Source organism: Artemia sp. Qi Xiang Cuo, chromosome 13 (assembly GCF_049724085.1).
Source record: "Artemia sp. Qi Xiang Cuo chromosome 13, ASM4972408v1, whole genome shotgun sequence".
Lineage (NCBI taxonomy): Eukaryota > Metazoa > Arthropoda > Branchiopoda > Anostraca > Artemiidae > Artemia > Artemia sp. Qi Xiang Cuo.
The window spans coordinates 44975445-44992812 of NC_142806.1; the positions used below are offsets into that span (position 1 = coordinate 44975445).

Sequence of the window (17368 nt, forward strand, 5' to 3'; positions counted from 1 at the left end):
AACTCATTGTAACCCTCGGCAATGTATCACTATTTTTTGCCGTGTGGGAACTATCAATGGCTTGAGAATCCTTGTGAGTTCCCCGACATTACCACCGTCGAGAACGATGGGCCATAAGAATGGTTCCTTGAAATTGACGGGCACATTCCTCTGGCGCTTCACGATTCAGTCAAAGATTTTGTTTTTCCCTGTATCAATCGACCCGTGAGCAGGGACTCATTGAGCCCCTACAATCGATCATTGGTTGAGGATATGGAGATGCACTAGACTCCCTCTAAGCAAAAACTGATTGCTGATTTGGACCCTAAGGAGAATATCGTTGTTCACCATATGCTTTTGCACTGGATGGTGAACAATGGCTTCAAGATCACCAAAATACATAGGGTCCTGCAGTTCAATCAGCGACCATATTTAAAGACGTTTATCGACACTTTTCCCGCGGCCGGCCCCGGGGGGGTCCCTCCCGTGGCCGGCCGGCCTTCGGCCCCGCGGCCCTGGGGGGGGGGCCTCACTTTTAAATTCATAATGTTCAACTGTGCTAGTTCATGTTCCTAGTGTTTTTTTTTCAAGTGTTGTTTTCAAGTGTTGTTTGCAAGTGCTCTTGTTGTTTTGTACAGAAAAGTGTGTGTTTGCTGCATAAAGTGATGTTGTTGTTGAACAGAAAAGTGTTTTTAAGACAATGAGTGTTGTACAGATAGTTGGTGATTGCTGTTGATGGACAAAAAGTGTTTTTATTTTTTGTTGTACATAAAGGGTCATTTTTATCATTGTCAATTGTTGAACAAATAGACGTTTTCATGTTGCCGAAATAAATGCTGCCAGGAAATTTTGTCAATTGTTCTTGTTAACATACTAGATAGATCTAGGGGAAAATTATTGCTACTACTACTACTTCTTCATTGGACACGTATGATTTACATTTAGTTATAGTCCAACTGTTGTCAACAGCAGCAGTAGCAAAATGTATCAATTTAAAACACCCTTCAAATCGTTTCTGTGTGGGCCCTCAATGTCGGGGAAAACAACACTTTTAACTAAAATAATTCAAAATTGCGATAAAATGTTTTTGGAAAAGCCGAAAAAAATCTACTATTGCTATAGTATTTGGCAGGAGTCCTATGATCAAATAAAAGCTATTGCCACAACCATACCAATACAATTCATACGGGGACTTGATGTTTTCAATAGGATTGAATCGAACTCGTGGCTGATTATTGATGATTTGGCTGAATCCATTGAAGAATTCTCACAGGAAATGCTACAACTGTTCACCGTTCGCTCCCATCATGGACACATTTCCATAACCCTAGTTCTACACAATCTGTTTCATCAGAGCAAATCTATGCGAACCCTTGCTTTGAATTGCACTATTTATATTATCTATCGAGTTGTCCGTGATTCTAGCTCGTTCATAACTCTCAATAAACAGATATACCCCGGCGCCCCTACGTTTCTGGTGTCAGCATACAATCAGGTAACTAACAAACTCTACGGTTACATTTCTCTGGATCTTATTCAGAGCATATCCGAGAATCTACGTGTAGTCACCGAAATTTTCAACAAAGAAATTACAGTATGTCTTCCAGTGAACAGTAGAAAAGACTATTAGTTGGCGTTATGACACTGAAGAAACTACACGAACAACGGCATTTATTTTCCGTTTTAAGCACTTCAAAATCCTTGCTTAGGAAGGCCATATTCAAACATGGTGTTGACAATGATTTCATTAATTTAATATCTGAACTTTGTTTAAATTTAACTGAGGGCAATGTTCAACTGCCAGATGGTGTTATACAACAGACAATGCAACATCTTTCCACTTTCCGCACCTTGGCTTTTAAAAAAATGGTAAATTTTTTTAAAAGAACACGACTCCTTCAAGCGGGTGGTTGCTTTTTCACACTTTTACTGCCAATAATTGCAGGACTTGTAAATCAGTTTTCTCTAGAGAGAGAGAATGGCAAAACCCTATAAATTGACACCATTTGAACTTGTCCTCTCGCCTGTCGAATATTTTGAAGACAATCTAAGCAAATTCATTAATGATGAGAATATTGCCGATAACAAAAACTGATTTTATTCCAAGATGCATTGCGACGTGTGGACAAACATAAACCTTATCATGAGAGACCCACCGCCGCCACTGATCCATATAAACAGGAAACATCTAATCGAGATTCTGCAGCAACATCAAAGGAGAAGGACTTAATTCAGTGGCATCGAAAACTGGAAACAGATTGCCATTCACTTATCGAGAACAGAGTAAAAGAGTATTATCATATCTCATGTTGGAAACTGGTGGTGATCAAGTTAAGGTCGATAGCACAGGGAAACGAATTATAATTCAGGGAAAAAGTTATAATCTAGTTTGATTTAATTTGTGATATGGTGACGATTCGTAAAGGACTTTTATCATTTCACAATAATCTATACACCTTTCTAAGTGTATCAAACTTCCCCAAAAGTCTTATTGGTAATAAGCAAATTCTAAAGAAACTAAGAGAATATAGTCCACCTCCAACGCCAACACCACCATTTAAAAAAGAAGAAGAAGATTCAATATTTGAAAATACTAGCAGCAGCAGCAATGATTTTACAACACCTGCGGCTATTATTCAAAAGCGAAGACGAATTGATTCACCTTCCAGTGTGCAAAAGGGGAGTAGACATTAAACTACGTGTTTGCGTTCAAAATGAATGACGTTCTCAAAGGTGTCTATGAAAATATTGGTGAAGTGAGAAGTTTAAATTCTCCCAAAACGCTTTCTAAACTTGTCTCCGGCACCACATTGAAAAAGGCAAAAGAGTATCTAGAGAATGAACCGAGTTACACACTGCATCGGAATCACAAGCTTCGCGGCAAACAATATCGACAAACTAAAGCCTTTTTCCCTCTGCATATAATGCAAACGGATCTTTTAACTTTAGACGCAGTTCAACAGCGTCACAATGCACCCTATAAATATATTCTGGTGGCAATCAGTGTCTTTAGTCGCTATGCCTATGCCATTCCATTACGATCAAAGAGAGGTGTTGAAGTTGCTCCGGCCATTGAAAGTATTCTTGAACAGGATTCGTATAGAAAAATTCAATCGGATCGTGGCTGTGAATTTGTTAATCCCCATGTGCAAAAAGTTCTTTTGAAATATAATACAACACTTTGTCATAGTCACAGCCCGATAAAGACTGCATTGGCTGAACGATTAATAAGAACGATTCGTCTATTAATTTCAAGATATTGCACACTGAAAAAAACATCTGCTTTTATTCATGATTTAGATAAAAATCATGCAGATATACAACCATCGACCTCATTGATCTCTGTTCAACTCAAGCCCTCGGGAAGTTCACTGGAGTGAAAACACATTTGATGTTTTTCTAAAGCAATATTCCAATGGTGGAAAAGAAAAAAAAATGTCAAGAAGAAATTCAATGTTGGTGATACTGTTTGAATTAATAGAACCACCAATATTTTTGAAAAGGGGAATTATTTATGGAGCACCGAACTTTTTAAAGTGTCCGAAATTCTAGACACTGAGCCCACGACATATCGACGGCGAGACACCAAAGATGATGAGGTTTTTGGCGGTTTTTATGAATATGAACTGCAAAAAGTTAGAAACACTAGTGAAATGTATCAAATTGAAAAGATATTAAAGAGTCATACTCGTAGGGGCAAGAGGCAGTTGCTTGTTCGCCGGCTGGGATACCACTCAGATTTTGATACTTGGGTCAGTGCTGAAGATATTGACAATGCCCAATGATTTCCGATCCTCTATACAATGGCTTGAATAGAACAAGTGATTTTTGGACAAAACTCTACCCCACCATCAAATTTGATGGAAAGTATGAAGTAGCTCTTGTCGAATGTATTCTCAAAAATACCTACGACATCTTGAGAAAAGATCGTAAATATGAAATAAAAATTAGACCCTTTGATTGGCCGCCACCACCCTCAAGTGATCAAGAACAAATTCAAAAAATCAATTGGATGGATTATCCATATATTGAATTACCCTACGAGGAACTCACCTGTATGAAGTATTTATGTCGCTCTATTAATAAAAGAATTTCCGCTCATAAAAAAGGAGCTTTTCATTTCAACTATTCAAAGGAGGAGGGTAAGATCTACATTAGTTCACCTATTGCCAGTGAAAAGGTTATTCTCAATGATAACCTAAAGGATGTTCTTGGCTTTAAGCTCAATATAATCAACGGCAAGTATGCCGGAAACACTCTTGTCAATTTTGCTTAGGATTCGCTTGCATTCTCCACGGACACATGTTTATTTCTCTATGATTTGTTTGTGGAAACATCTTGGATCTATAATTCAAATTACCCTTTTCTATATTCTCTTGAACGAACGCAAAATCAAGAATACTTTCATCACAACAATAATAAGAATCTTCAGTATATTCCCGTAAACACTTCCTATTTGGAACTCTGTCAGTTAACACTAAGAACTGAATTGGGTGATCCCATAGCAATTTCAAAAGGTTTGGCTGTGATTACATGCCATTTTCGTCCCATCGTTCAACAGCAAGATGTCTAATAAAAAAAGTGGTATTGACTTGTCCTGATATTGACTGCTATGTTAATACTCGTGGTCCAAGAAAACAGGGCAATGGAATGGACAATTACAAAGGACGCTCGCCAATCTCTGGCTAAGGTCTTGGCAGTTGCTTTGCTAAGCTGTTTCGTTCTGCACTACCTCTGGCTAAAAAATATATTGTACCGGCCGCGACAGATTTTGCATCCTCTACACTATACGATTGGGGCTCTGGCAAGGATTTTAAAAAAAGTGCCACGGAAAATCTTAGGTCCAGTGCGCGAACCCTTGGCGAGAGATTAAAACAAAATGGTAAAGGCTTAAAAAGGTCAAGAAAAAATGCATCACTCATCAGTCTCCACTCAGGTCGGAAACGAGAGACATCATCCCTCTTGTCAAAGAAAAGAAGGAAAAAGTCGACACGTACTGTAAACAGAAGAAGAAACTCCAGGAAGAAAATTGTTAGATCGAAACTATATTTATTTTCCTAAGATGTCCTACCTGCCGCATAAGGATTCTCAACCTTCAATCACCGCCTCATTGAATCTATTCAATGCATAAAATGTTGTTGTGAGTGTAAAACATTGCTACTATGAACAATTTTATCCACAACAACCCCTCTCCGATAATATCCACTTTCAAATTTATTCCAATGAAGACTACTTTATGGAAATGTCTTCGAAATTTATAGATTTACGTATGAGAGTCTTGTAATCCGATAATAATATGCTAATTCGGGCCGATGGAATATCCTATGAAAATTGTATATTACATAATTTATTTTGTCAAATTAGTGTCTACATCAATGGCACGCTGGTGAGCACAAGCAACAATCTCTCAAATTATACAAGCTATATGCAATTCATGCTGGTGACACCCAAGTCATACAAGGAATTGAGAGGCACCTCAAATGGATATGAATTTATTACTAATACTGATAGTACAGATACACTTAAAAATGCTACAACTAGTGAATTACATCTAGTTGGAAAAATATATCATGAAATATTTAATATACCCCAATGGCTGCCACCCAATGTTAAAGTGGATATAAAATTGACGCTTGCACCATCCTATTTCATATTGAGAAAAGAAATTGCTGCCAATCCTGATGTAAGTCTCTCCCTCACCTCGGCAATACTTCATGTACGCAAACAACAGGTCATGAGTTCTGTTGCTTTGGCAGTGGAAAAACTGAGAGCCAATGGGAATAATATTAAACTACTTGTTCCTCATACAATCACCAATCAACTTCATATGGCCATTGGCTCACCCACCTTCACCGACACATCCTTTATCAATGGCGAAATCCCGTCAAACCTCGCCCTGACATTTGTTAAAAGAGCCAGTGCAATAGGATCGTGCACTGGATGCCCACATAAATTCGAAATGTTTGGACTTTCATCTCTTGTCTGCAAAGTAAATGGTATCCCACTCTACAATCTATCTTTTGATAAATCCTATAGAAAATTGTATGAGTTGACCATGCAAACCCTAGATCATGACTTTCAACTATTTGAAAATGGTATAACCGAAGATATGCTTGCCAAAACACATGGTATCATTGTGCTAGATTTGTCTGGCACACAGGATATGATTATAGTACGTACGGGGAGTGTGCGTTTAGAGTGTACATTTGCCGACCCATTGGCTGAGAGTATTGCACTAATTTCACTAAATCAATATGAAACCTATTGGGAAATCACCCCCGAAGGCAGTGTTCTACTAGACTTGGCACCATGAACACAAGTCAAATAATCGATGTATTTAATATGGACCCCTACATGTCCCAGTACAAATCCTATTGTCTACCCTCGGACTTTCTTGGAAAAATTCAAAGTGTCAACGATACCTTGATTATTGTTAATAGCAGAAGGTCGACTGTGCTGACGGGTCATTGGCTGTGCATCTTTCAAACAATGAAGACGATTGAATTTTTGATCCTCTTGGTCTACCCTATACATTTTACACACCTCACATCAGCAACTATATTGAGAACAGTGGGAAAACTATTATTCAAAATCGGAAGAGGGTGCAGGATCTAACGACTAAAAGCTGTGGCTTCCATGCACAACTATATTTTTTGTTCCGATGTCGCGGCTATACTTACAAGCAGTTTCTCCACATTTATAGTGACAATCCACGTCTGAACGACTTTCTAGTGGAAAATATTTTTTCAGACCAGTACAGTATTGATTTCAGTGCCCTAAGAGTAAAACTGTCAAGAAATGTTTGTGAATTTGTTTATTAGTAAAATGTATATATACAACAATTTCTTTAAATCTTCACTTCAGATTTCTTCTTCTTCTTCGGTGTATAGGCAACTGTCGTGAACCAATAATGCCAGTAAATCATTTGGATTCAGTGTATATTGATATTGATTGACTGCAAAGTCAGGTTCACATTTTCTACAGTACAATGTAACTTCACTCTTGTCATATCTCTTTGTATAGTCAATGATACTATTTGCATTCATATTATGAAATTCACGAGTTTCAATCTGTCTATTTGAAGCAATATCACATACAGTGTTTTCAAATGGTGAATCACAATCAGTAACTGCCAAATAAAAATCACTTGGCTTATAGTCATAGTAGGTAGTGTCGTCACAACGATGACGTAAAAACCAAATTGTTTTGTTACCCCAACAGTTGAATCGTAGACAAGATTCCTCTTCCCAGAATAATTTAGATCCGCGACGATACCAATCTCGTAGAAATAAACTAAAATCACGTTTGGGATTTTTTCCAATCATAGCGGGGTAAGTATTCTCCCACTGATCACATTTATCATAGTGACAGTTGGAGCACAGGTGTCCTCTAGGGTGAGAGTCACACACCTCCTCAAGACATAAATTACATCCTTTAATTTGTACTGCATAGCCTCTATGAAATTTACAAGGATTACATAATTTGCACTTTTCACTATAGTCATCAATAATTGTACAATTCTCACATTGGGTCTATCTGTCAAGAGTGTACATTCACAATGGACATGTATAGAACATTTTTTTCGGTTTCCAATGTCAACTCCCTCAAAGTTAAAACGAAACTGATCGGCCTCGCTCCATAAATTCAGTGAGGGGAATGGGGAGAGGAGTAACTCTGTGACGTTGCCTCTTTTGAAGGAGGAGCCATCTACATTGAATCCATTGGCAATGTTTTCAAAAGTATATCTACTATAATATTCTGCTTTGTTCCAATTAATAAATCAATAAAATGACTATAAGCATTTGAATCACATTTTAAAAATTTCATATAATTGTCCAATGGAGGAGAATCACTCCTCATTATATTGTCAAGTGTTCCCTAACGAGAGAATATCCTGCGTTGAAGAGATAACTCGAGAAAATCCTCATCCAAAATCAAATGCTTTTCCATAAGCACTGGATTTTATATAATTATCTCTTTCTCAATTTTATTCATTTTTCAAACCTTTCACTCTGAATGCTGACTCTAGACTGAGCCTGATTCGTTAACCCTAACCAGAAAAGAAAGGGAACATTTTCGATTTCGAAACAATTTTATTGAATAATTACAACAACAACAATAATACTAAGCATGTACAATTAGCGATAGAGTTTATTGTCTTCGATATGTTTCACCAATGCACTTAAAGCACATTGAAGTCTATTCACATGTGCTATATCAATTTTTGCAGCGAAACATAATTGATCCTCCATTTTAAATTTGCTCAAGGATATCACACATCTTGCATATACTTCATCCCATTCCAGACAAAGCCGTGATCCTCTCGTGATTTCCACCGCAGTGTTTGGTGCTCTTGTATTATTACCATCAGCTCCACTATCAACTTCTAAGAGGGTAAACATTCCACTCATCATCAAAACACAAATATATATATCCAAATGAGTAAAGTCAAACTGTTCTTCTCACTCCTTTGAATTCTATTCACAGACTAATAAAAACTATAGAAAAATCCTTTCCTCATATACCCTCCGCCGCTAATATGTAAACCGACTCGCTGATTGGCTGAGAAGGAAACACGTGATCTAACTGTTTCCTATTCCTGAAAACTCATAACATTCGCCTCGAGCATGCACTTGGCCAAAACAACAACAACAACAAATACTGTTTCCTATTACTGGATCATAACATTCGCCTCGAGCATGCACTTACAATAACAACAACAACAATCAATCGATCTTGAAAAAAGATGTCATCGACTCTGATCTCCATTATACTCAATAATCCAGAAAACATCAATCAAAGTGAAAAAAGTACTGTTTTTTAATTCTAACAGACAAAATCCATACAACAGACATGAATGGGTATTGACGTCCGTGAAAAGCATCAAATAAATTGACCAACACTCATAACCCTCCAAGAAACATCCATAAAAGTGAGAAAACCATCTCCCTAGGGACTCTATGCCCATATTTGGTGCCCCGTCACGAGTCCTAGATCAATAAAATTCCCAATCGATTATGTTAATCACCCCTCATGTCATTAAACGTGGCCAAACAAGAACAACAACAATAGATCGATAATCCTTGACTAAATTATGTAAAAAAGTTGTAGGTGGCAGCAGGGGTGTCGTCCCATGTCAATAGGTGCCTTTCTACTTACATACTTGGTAAAAGTTTCTTCACCTATTTTATTTATAGAAAGGGGAATGGCAATTCCCTCGAATTAAAATTTTTACTTCTGGAGCTATTGTTGTTTACATTTTAGACAGATTTTGTAAATGTTTAAACGAAAATACGGAATTAATCAGTACTCAGAACAAAGGAGAGGAGCACTGGTACTCAGTGATAGCGGGTGGAACTAAAAACTAATTTAAGTCCCACCACCTTTACCAAATTTCTGCCATAGACTTATTTCTGACAGATATCTATCAAATATTTAAATGCTCGCTATGCATATAAAAGTGTATTATTCAGCCAAAAAAACATTCACTCAAGTGAGGACAGCAGTTTATTTATTCTGATTCAATAATTCAGAATAAATTTAGGATATAGTCATACGGAACATAAATATTCTAATTAAAGTTAATATTCTGAACCTGTTTTCTTCTTATAGTTCCTTCCTTGGTAAAAGCTGAATAGCTGATAGACCGGAAATCAAAATGAAATCTTTTTTATTGTTATTGGGGAAAGACCGAAAAATGAGAAAAATGTTTTTTATCCATAGATATGACTGCTGCTTTTGCTTCTTTGATTTGCAATCTTGTTTTCAGGAAGCGGAATTGGTGCAGAATTGAGACTGAATGAATCGATGATACTAAATGAAATGTCTCATAAAGAGCAAATATTATGGTCAGTTGCGTTTGTTGGAATGCTAGTGATTGCGATCGTTGGGAACTTCCTTGTCGTTTGGGTCATCCTAGGTAAGGTTAATAGTGTTTATATTTCAACAAAAGAAACGTAGGAATATGCCCCGCTGTTGATGAAGAGAGGTACAATTAAAATTTGATAGATCAAGGTACATACTATTTTTGCAAACGATTTTAATAATGGGATATACTATAAACCAACTAACCATAGTGATATTGATAAGATCGAGGTATTGTTTTCTATTGCTGACACTCCACAAGTCACTGGCATTAATTTAAAAACATATTTTACCTGAAGTTCCAGTTACATGGGAATTACTGAGCAAGGCCTCATTTACACACAAAATACCCATTAAAAATGCCTCAATTTTTTTGGAGGGGGGAGTCATTAGAAAATTAGAGAGTAGCTAACATTGTAATATCGTAACTACATTCATGCAAGGGTCATTGAACGAATGAATGAATGTATTTAATACCCATCAATGAAAAAAACAGATGGAGCACAAAAAAAGAAAACAAATCAACATGTCAGACCAGGAATTAAACGTGGAATTTTTTGGATATTTTCGGGAGCTACTGCGTTTATATTGTCAAATTATCTCGGCTTTCAACATGTCAGACCAGGAATTAAATGTGAAATTTGTAGGAGAAGTGGAGAAGCATGAACAGCTATACAACTATAAGCTGTATCCTGTAATTGTAGCTGTAAGCTGTATCCTTCGACATTCCGTAAAATGCGATAAACTTTCTATCTGTTTGAGACAGTTTTTTTGCTGCTAAGAACATACGAGACTTTGCATTCTTTTCCAAGTAGGGATGGACCGAAGTACTTCCTCTGAGGCCTACGAAACCTGCGGTACTGATAGTAATCAATTAAGTCTTCCTCGTTGGAACTCAAGATAGTAACCCACACTGCACTGCTCAATTAGACACAACTGATCTACAACCACTCACCTTCCTGGGAGGATACACGTTTCATTTTCGTTGCAAACTGGTCGTAAATCCGCTGCAGATGAGACTAGTTTCCAACTGTTGTCTTGAAACAGTTGCCCCGTGGCTGCTGGGTCTAACTGTTTTTGAAATATTGAAGATTTGTCGTTTTGATAACCTGGATGCATATAGAGTCTTTTAATTTTGCTTAAGATCCCCCTTAGCATTCCACAAAGGTTTCAAAATACCAAAATACCCCAGGTACCTCCTTTTTGACAACTTTGATGTACCTTGTGTGTGTTTAATTAGTGCGACATCCCCTCAATATTTAAAAAAAATTCAACCTAATAACCTCAGTCATTCGTTAGATATTGCATATATGCCCACTTAACAATTTGTATGCACAATGGCATTTTGATAATTATAATGCAGTAAAGCTCTTTTGATTTCCTTCAATAGTCCTTGTTGTAACAGTAGTAGTTGAAGCAGCACAGTCATAGTTGCCATATAGTTAGGGTCACCAAAAAAGGCCTGGATATAATAGCCTGGATATGAAAAGGGCAAGGGGAGTGGGGCTGGCTACCCTCTGATCCTTATTCAACATCTCCCTCAAAGTACCCTAAAAGTTTCAAATTTATATACTCAACTGTTCCTTAGATATTACTGATACGCCCTTATCACGACGAGCATGCACATAGTTTGTTCTGATTGTGTTCGACATTTTTCTCAACATATTTTTATAGTCCAGTAAATATACGGAAAAAATTGACGATCTGGGAAAAAATTGCAATATAAATGATTTTTACACCATTTTGTACAAACAAAAATTCTGTACAACATATCAAAAGTCCCCAAGCATCCCCTTGGTGGAACAGGGTGAAAAACGGGGGGAAAGGAGAAAATCCAGGAGCAAACTCGAAAATCTACGACCCGTATTTTTTATGCTGAGAATGGCATTCCTAATGCTCTTGGCTCCAAAAAGATCAAATGTGCGTTCTTTTATTGCTGTGTAATCAGTCGTTTCCCCACTTACAGGGGGAAAAGAGGGAGTAAATAAAGATCCTATACAGCAGTCTGCAATACTTGTTTACTGGGGTTTCCCAGTGCGAGAAGAATGAATATGCTACTGTGATTGCTCTGTCATTATCCTTTCACCCGTTTTCTAGATACCAGGAAAAAGAGGGGGAAATCAAGATATCCTCTAAAGGGAAAAGATAGTCAGAAGACTCTACAGAATCTGGAGAAGAGAGAAAAGTGTATCAACTCGGTTTTAAAACCCCCTAACACCGTTTTGATGAGAGTTTAATATCCTATTCCCTGGTGATTCTCTTTTCCTGTTTGCTGGAGATTTACATACTGGTAGGTTCAATCGGTCAAGCAATAATGCAGGCTTGCCGTCCCCAATCTTTGCTCGCTCTTTTACAAGAATACCTTGGAGTCCACCTACACTAGCAATCCGGTTCATGTTTTCTCATCGATGAGCTGAATAGGCTAGGTTTTTCTAAGTATTACTCTGAAGTGGTTCGATTCGAGCGTTCTGCCGCAGTAACTCATGGCATAGAATTTCCAGGGATAACTTCTAAAACTTTTATCCAGTTCATTGGCGACAATGTAATATTTTCAATATCGATGGAAAACGTATTTTCCATTGGATGGGCATGCTAGCTGCTGCCACACCAAGGCTACCCAAATTTTTAATCATAATCCCAAAAGTAGTTGTAAACCTTGAAGCACTCCAGCAGGTTGGACAAGCGCTCTTCTTCTTCTACAACAGAAACTACCAGAAGAACAGTCTTGTGCACAAACCCATCCCAACCATCACCTTCGACAACAAGATCGATGGCATTGACCTACTATGGCATGCAAGCTGGATACATGACACGAAACGGGTCGGATGGGGTGAATTTATGCAAACAATTCACCATGGGTCATACAAAAGTGCTTTGTCGATTGTTTTTCTGCCTATAATCGACTATAATCCCTCCGATCCTTCTTATGTCTATACGACCTTAAGTTTTATCTCCGATAAAACACGCCAGCCTGGAATGGTACTACTAGTTGTTACCTTGGACCATACCTTTGTACATGAAAGCACTGAAGATCATCAATGCTGGGCCTTCTAATAGTCATATCAAGGCAGCAGTTCTAATGATCGGTGGTCTCCATTGCCGTATGAGCTTTCTTGGAGCGATTGGGCGATTGATGACGGAAACAGGAATAAAAGAAGTGCTCAAATGCCTATATGCTGTTAACACCATTAAGTATATCCTGTAGCGATGGAAAATTTTGTATTTGTAGCGATAAAAAATTTGGGCATTTGTAGCGATGGTAAATTTGTCTGGCTATACTCAATGTGGTACTAAATACTGACCGCGATAAAGGCGATATTATGCCCAAAGGTCGTGAGCTTACACCTTGTAATTTCTCCGATAGCGCCGCTTATAGCGCTAAAGATTGTGTCAAATAGGCTAGCGCCGCCCTCAATTAATGGGAGAAAATAGAATATGTAGATATATGAATGTGGCCTCTTTTTTCTCGAGCTATCTGGAGATCAGATTCCTCTGGGAGCGCTACCTTGGAGACATGCGAACTAATTAGCTATCACTAGGCTAGATACGGACATATAAAATGAAATAAACACAGATAAAAAAGCAATAGATTTATTGAACTTACATATTTAGGTGAACAGCAGTGGGTCACTCCAAATGACAATAACGGTGACCGAGATACAACACGAAAGAATTTAAGAATTCTATCTGAATGGTCCTGACTCTCCTTTACGAATATTTTTAAAAAACACTTTTACCCCACTAACACCCGCAGTTCTTTCATCCTGCGCTATAAGGACTGGCTTGCCATTGGCTCACATGGTCCAATGATGCGATCCCTTCGTCAAATAATCTTTCTTAAGTATTTTTGATGATCTAGGCGGTCATACGGCTATAATCGTTTAAACTTCCTTAGAACTATTGTACGTAGCATCTTTTTTTATTACTCACTCTCTTAGCGAAATGTAAAGCTTGATCGTACCGTCCATTTTCTGGGGATGACTGCACTTTTCTCTTTGATGATTACGGATTTTTCATTTTTGAAATTAGATTTAACTTAATTAGAGGAAGTCACAATTATCTTTAGAAAGAAGGAACTGTATTTTGGTTTTTTAAATACATCGCATTTTACTCATGGTACAATCCTTAGAGGTAAGGTTGCTTCAAGAGCCATGAGAGCACATGGGCTTATAGATTCGGCATCGCAGATCACTCTCATTTGCAAATCTTATGGTTCCAACTGCAAGGATGACATGCGTGCAATTCATCAAGACTTTGCAGAAGCTTCGACAATATGTATAGCTCTAAAGAATGAGGAAGTAACCCTTGAAGACGCATCCAACGCATACGTAGTGCGTCGAATCCAAACGCGAATGATGGGGTTTTGAGACACGCTGCAGAACAACAGGACTGCAAAAATATGGCTTTATCATTCAGAAATGTTTGAAGTGCTTAAGAAGGCCATCAGGGAAGAACGGACTGGAAACTGGGTGAAGTATCTTCAAGCACTCTCTGAGATGCTACCTCACTTTGCAGCTGCAGGCTACAACCTGTAGACGAGATCCGTGAGAATATTTCTTCAGCAAATGGAAGAGCTGAAAGAGAGTAACCAGAACCAGTGTAAAGACGTCATGGATGGGATGTTTGTTATTCAAAGAAGTGATAGATTTTGGGTTGTGCTCTCTCCCGACTTAATGATTGAGCAATTACTGATGAGGTTGCTGAAAACAAGCATGGGACTCACGAGAGGAAATGAAATGAATGCGACGCAAGACCAGCTCGTTTCCACAGCTCGTCTGACCATCACGTTTCCACGAGATCAGGTCGGATAGAAAGAGATAGAAAGGACGTAAAGGCTTCAGTAGCTTTTTTGCACAGTACTTTCCGTGCGACAACTGCACTCAATTTCGCAATATATATAATGGTATGACAGCAGAAAGGGATGTCAACGTGGATGCAGAAAAGCCGATAGGAAAAGAAACTATGAAGTCAATGGACGACACCGATGTAGATTGCTACATCTTCAAGCACAAAAGCAAAGTGATTACGATGGCCTATCAAGGCAACATTTCCGAAGCTGACGGTGAAGACAGAGAAATTTATGCAAGTCTTTCTTCCAACGTTTTGCTGCAGTGGCAACTACTGCCGGAGGGAATACGGAATAAAATCTCAGATTCGAACACTCCAGCTATCCTACTGCCCTTTTCGAATCTTCAAGCCTGACGTGACAGCCACATAAAGCAGAGCTAGCGACAGCTATTTGGAAAGAGCCGGAAAATCAAAAGAGCCGGAAAAATACGTGATCGATGGTGGATGGCCACTCAAGAATATTCCATGGAAAACAGGAAGCACTTCCGAACAGATTTGCAACAGTTACGTTTCATACGTGCCACAGAAGTATTCAAATGCTTCCGTCGTCTTTGACACTGAGTATGAAGCTGCAAAGGAAGAAGGAGGGCTTCTTGCGGAATCCCAACCACAAGCAGAACATTATTCGAGCTATTGGTAAGAAGCTTATCCAAGCTGCCCTCACCGTCCTTCATGCAGAGAGAGATGTGGTCGTTCTTATTGCATTAACAGGTGTTAACGGGGCCAAGGAAAGGGTAACCGCAGTAATCAGAGACGACAATGATTTATTGATCCTTCTCTTCCATCCCCTGCCTCCAGAAGCCAGAGATCTCTACTTCAAAACCAGTACCAGGTCAAGAGCGCTGTCAACTAAATACTGGTGCATCAGCTTTATCAAAAGATCGTTGGAACAGGTATGTCACTCTATTCTTGTAGACCACGCTTTTCTTGGTTGCAACACGACGTCCCGTTTGTTTGGGATAGGAAAGTAGGCTGTAACGCCATTCCTGAAAAGCCAGGAAGAATTTGGGAATAACTGTGAAGTATTCCTTAATCTGCGCTTTACGAAGGAAGAAGTCCAGCGAGCCGGAGAAAATATTTTGCTGTGTTTCTACAAGGTTCAGAAAGGGGAGGGTCTCAGCAAAGCTAGGTACAGGGTTTTTCTTAAAAAACTGAACAGCTCAAAGACATCAACCTTTGTTAACCCAGGGAGACTTCCACTAACTCTGTCGGCTGTGAAAATTCATTCTTATAGATTGTTCTATCAGGTAATGGAATGGCCTAATACTGCGTCAGAACTTGACCCAAAAGACTGGGGTGGGCAATTACGTAACGGACGCCTCACTCCGATCCTGACAGACATCTGCCCTAATCCGCCTCATCTGCTAAATGCAGCAGCAGCTGCAGCTGCATTTAGTGATTCGTTCCAGCTGCACTCGTTCCAACTGTGACAGTTCACGTTGTAGTTGCCAAAAAAAAATTCATTGCCTTGCACACCTGCTTGCAAAGACTGCTAAGGGACTGCGTGTTCCAATAAAAATGTTTTTGTTTATAACGATAAAGAAGAAGATTTTTAGTACAAATCCTTGATCTTGTCCTTCTTAGATCAATCAAAACCGTAATTATCTTTTGCTGTGATTACTGAAGTTACCTGATATGTTTCATTTTTTTAATTTAATTTTGTCTTATGTTTCTATTATATAGTCGAAGTAAATCTGCCCACGTACTCCGAAGGTCCGATGCATTGTATCCCCTACAGTGAAAACAGCACAAAAAAGCAAGATACAAATCTAATACCATGTTTTTTTTAAATCATCGAGTCAAAAAACCTTGGGGGCAACATTTTGAACAGCCATATCGCACAACTTTCGAGGAAACTATTTTCCCCTCCTCCTCCCCCACTAAAGGGGGGATCGAACCAAGTTCAGCGATAAAACAATATGACTTTCTTTTTTCGAGTTCTCCACGCAGAAAAAGAGCAGACGTAAAATTCGAGCGCACAATAAATCTGCTTCGGTTTTTTTTCCAATTTTTCCCTTTCCCCCATTTTTACCCTGTTCCACCAAGGGGTTTTTTGAGGACTTTTGATATATTGTACAGAATTTTTCTCTGCTAGACGGTGTAAAAATCTTTTACATTGCAATTTTGTCCCAGAGTTTCGTAGATTTACTGTACTATTAAGGCTTCGCCTTAATTCCCTAAGCCTTTTTGGAGACCTAGGATAAAATATGTTCCCTTTTCCCAACAAAAAAACCTTGTATATTAACAATGGGCAATTTTCATAACTTACGGCCCTTGCCCCGGGTGGCTGTGGGGGTTATATCTACCCTGGAGGCATAGTTGTTTGACCTTTGGACTGATCACTTTTGACGGGTAGAAAGATCACTAAGACTTTCAATTTGAAAATCAAATGAGCAATCTCGAAAGTTTTACGACCGCCCTTTCCATATGAAGTGGCTCATGGGAAAAAATAATGTATTGAAACCTCATGGTTCTTTACTATAGGAAACTCTTGAGCGTTTTCTCTGACAGATAATTTTTTTTTTTCCACTAAGAGAAGAGCTTTTACCCTTCAGCACCCATGTTACAAGCCTAGTACAGAAATGTTTCCGAGTATCAAGATACATTAGTGATTAATTTCTATCCCCCTCACCCGCATCCTTCTTTTATATTTATCTGAAGGCCCATGGACAAAAAA

At 38.5% G+C, this 17368-nt stretch overlaps 1 protein-coding gene across 1 annotated transcript in view; it reads left to right on the plus strand.

Annotated features, from left to right (window-relative positions):
* The window catches only part of LOC148945328 (tachykinin-like peptides receptor 86C), a 668425-nt gene that overhangs the window by 36344 nt on the left and 614713 nt on the right, over window positions 1–17368 (plus strand). Inside the window, exon 2 of the mRNA XM_089099007.1 lies at window positions 9749–9898. Coding sequence (XP_088955133.1) covers window positions 9749–9898 — 150 coding nt within the window. The remainder of the gene's footprint in view (window positions 1–9748; window positions 9899–17368) is intronic.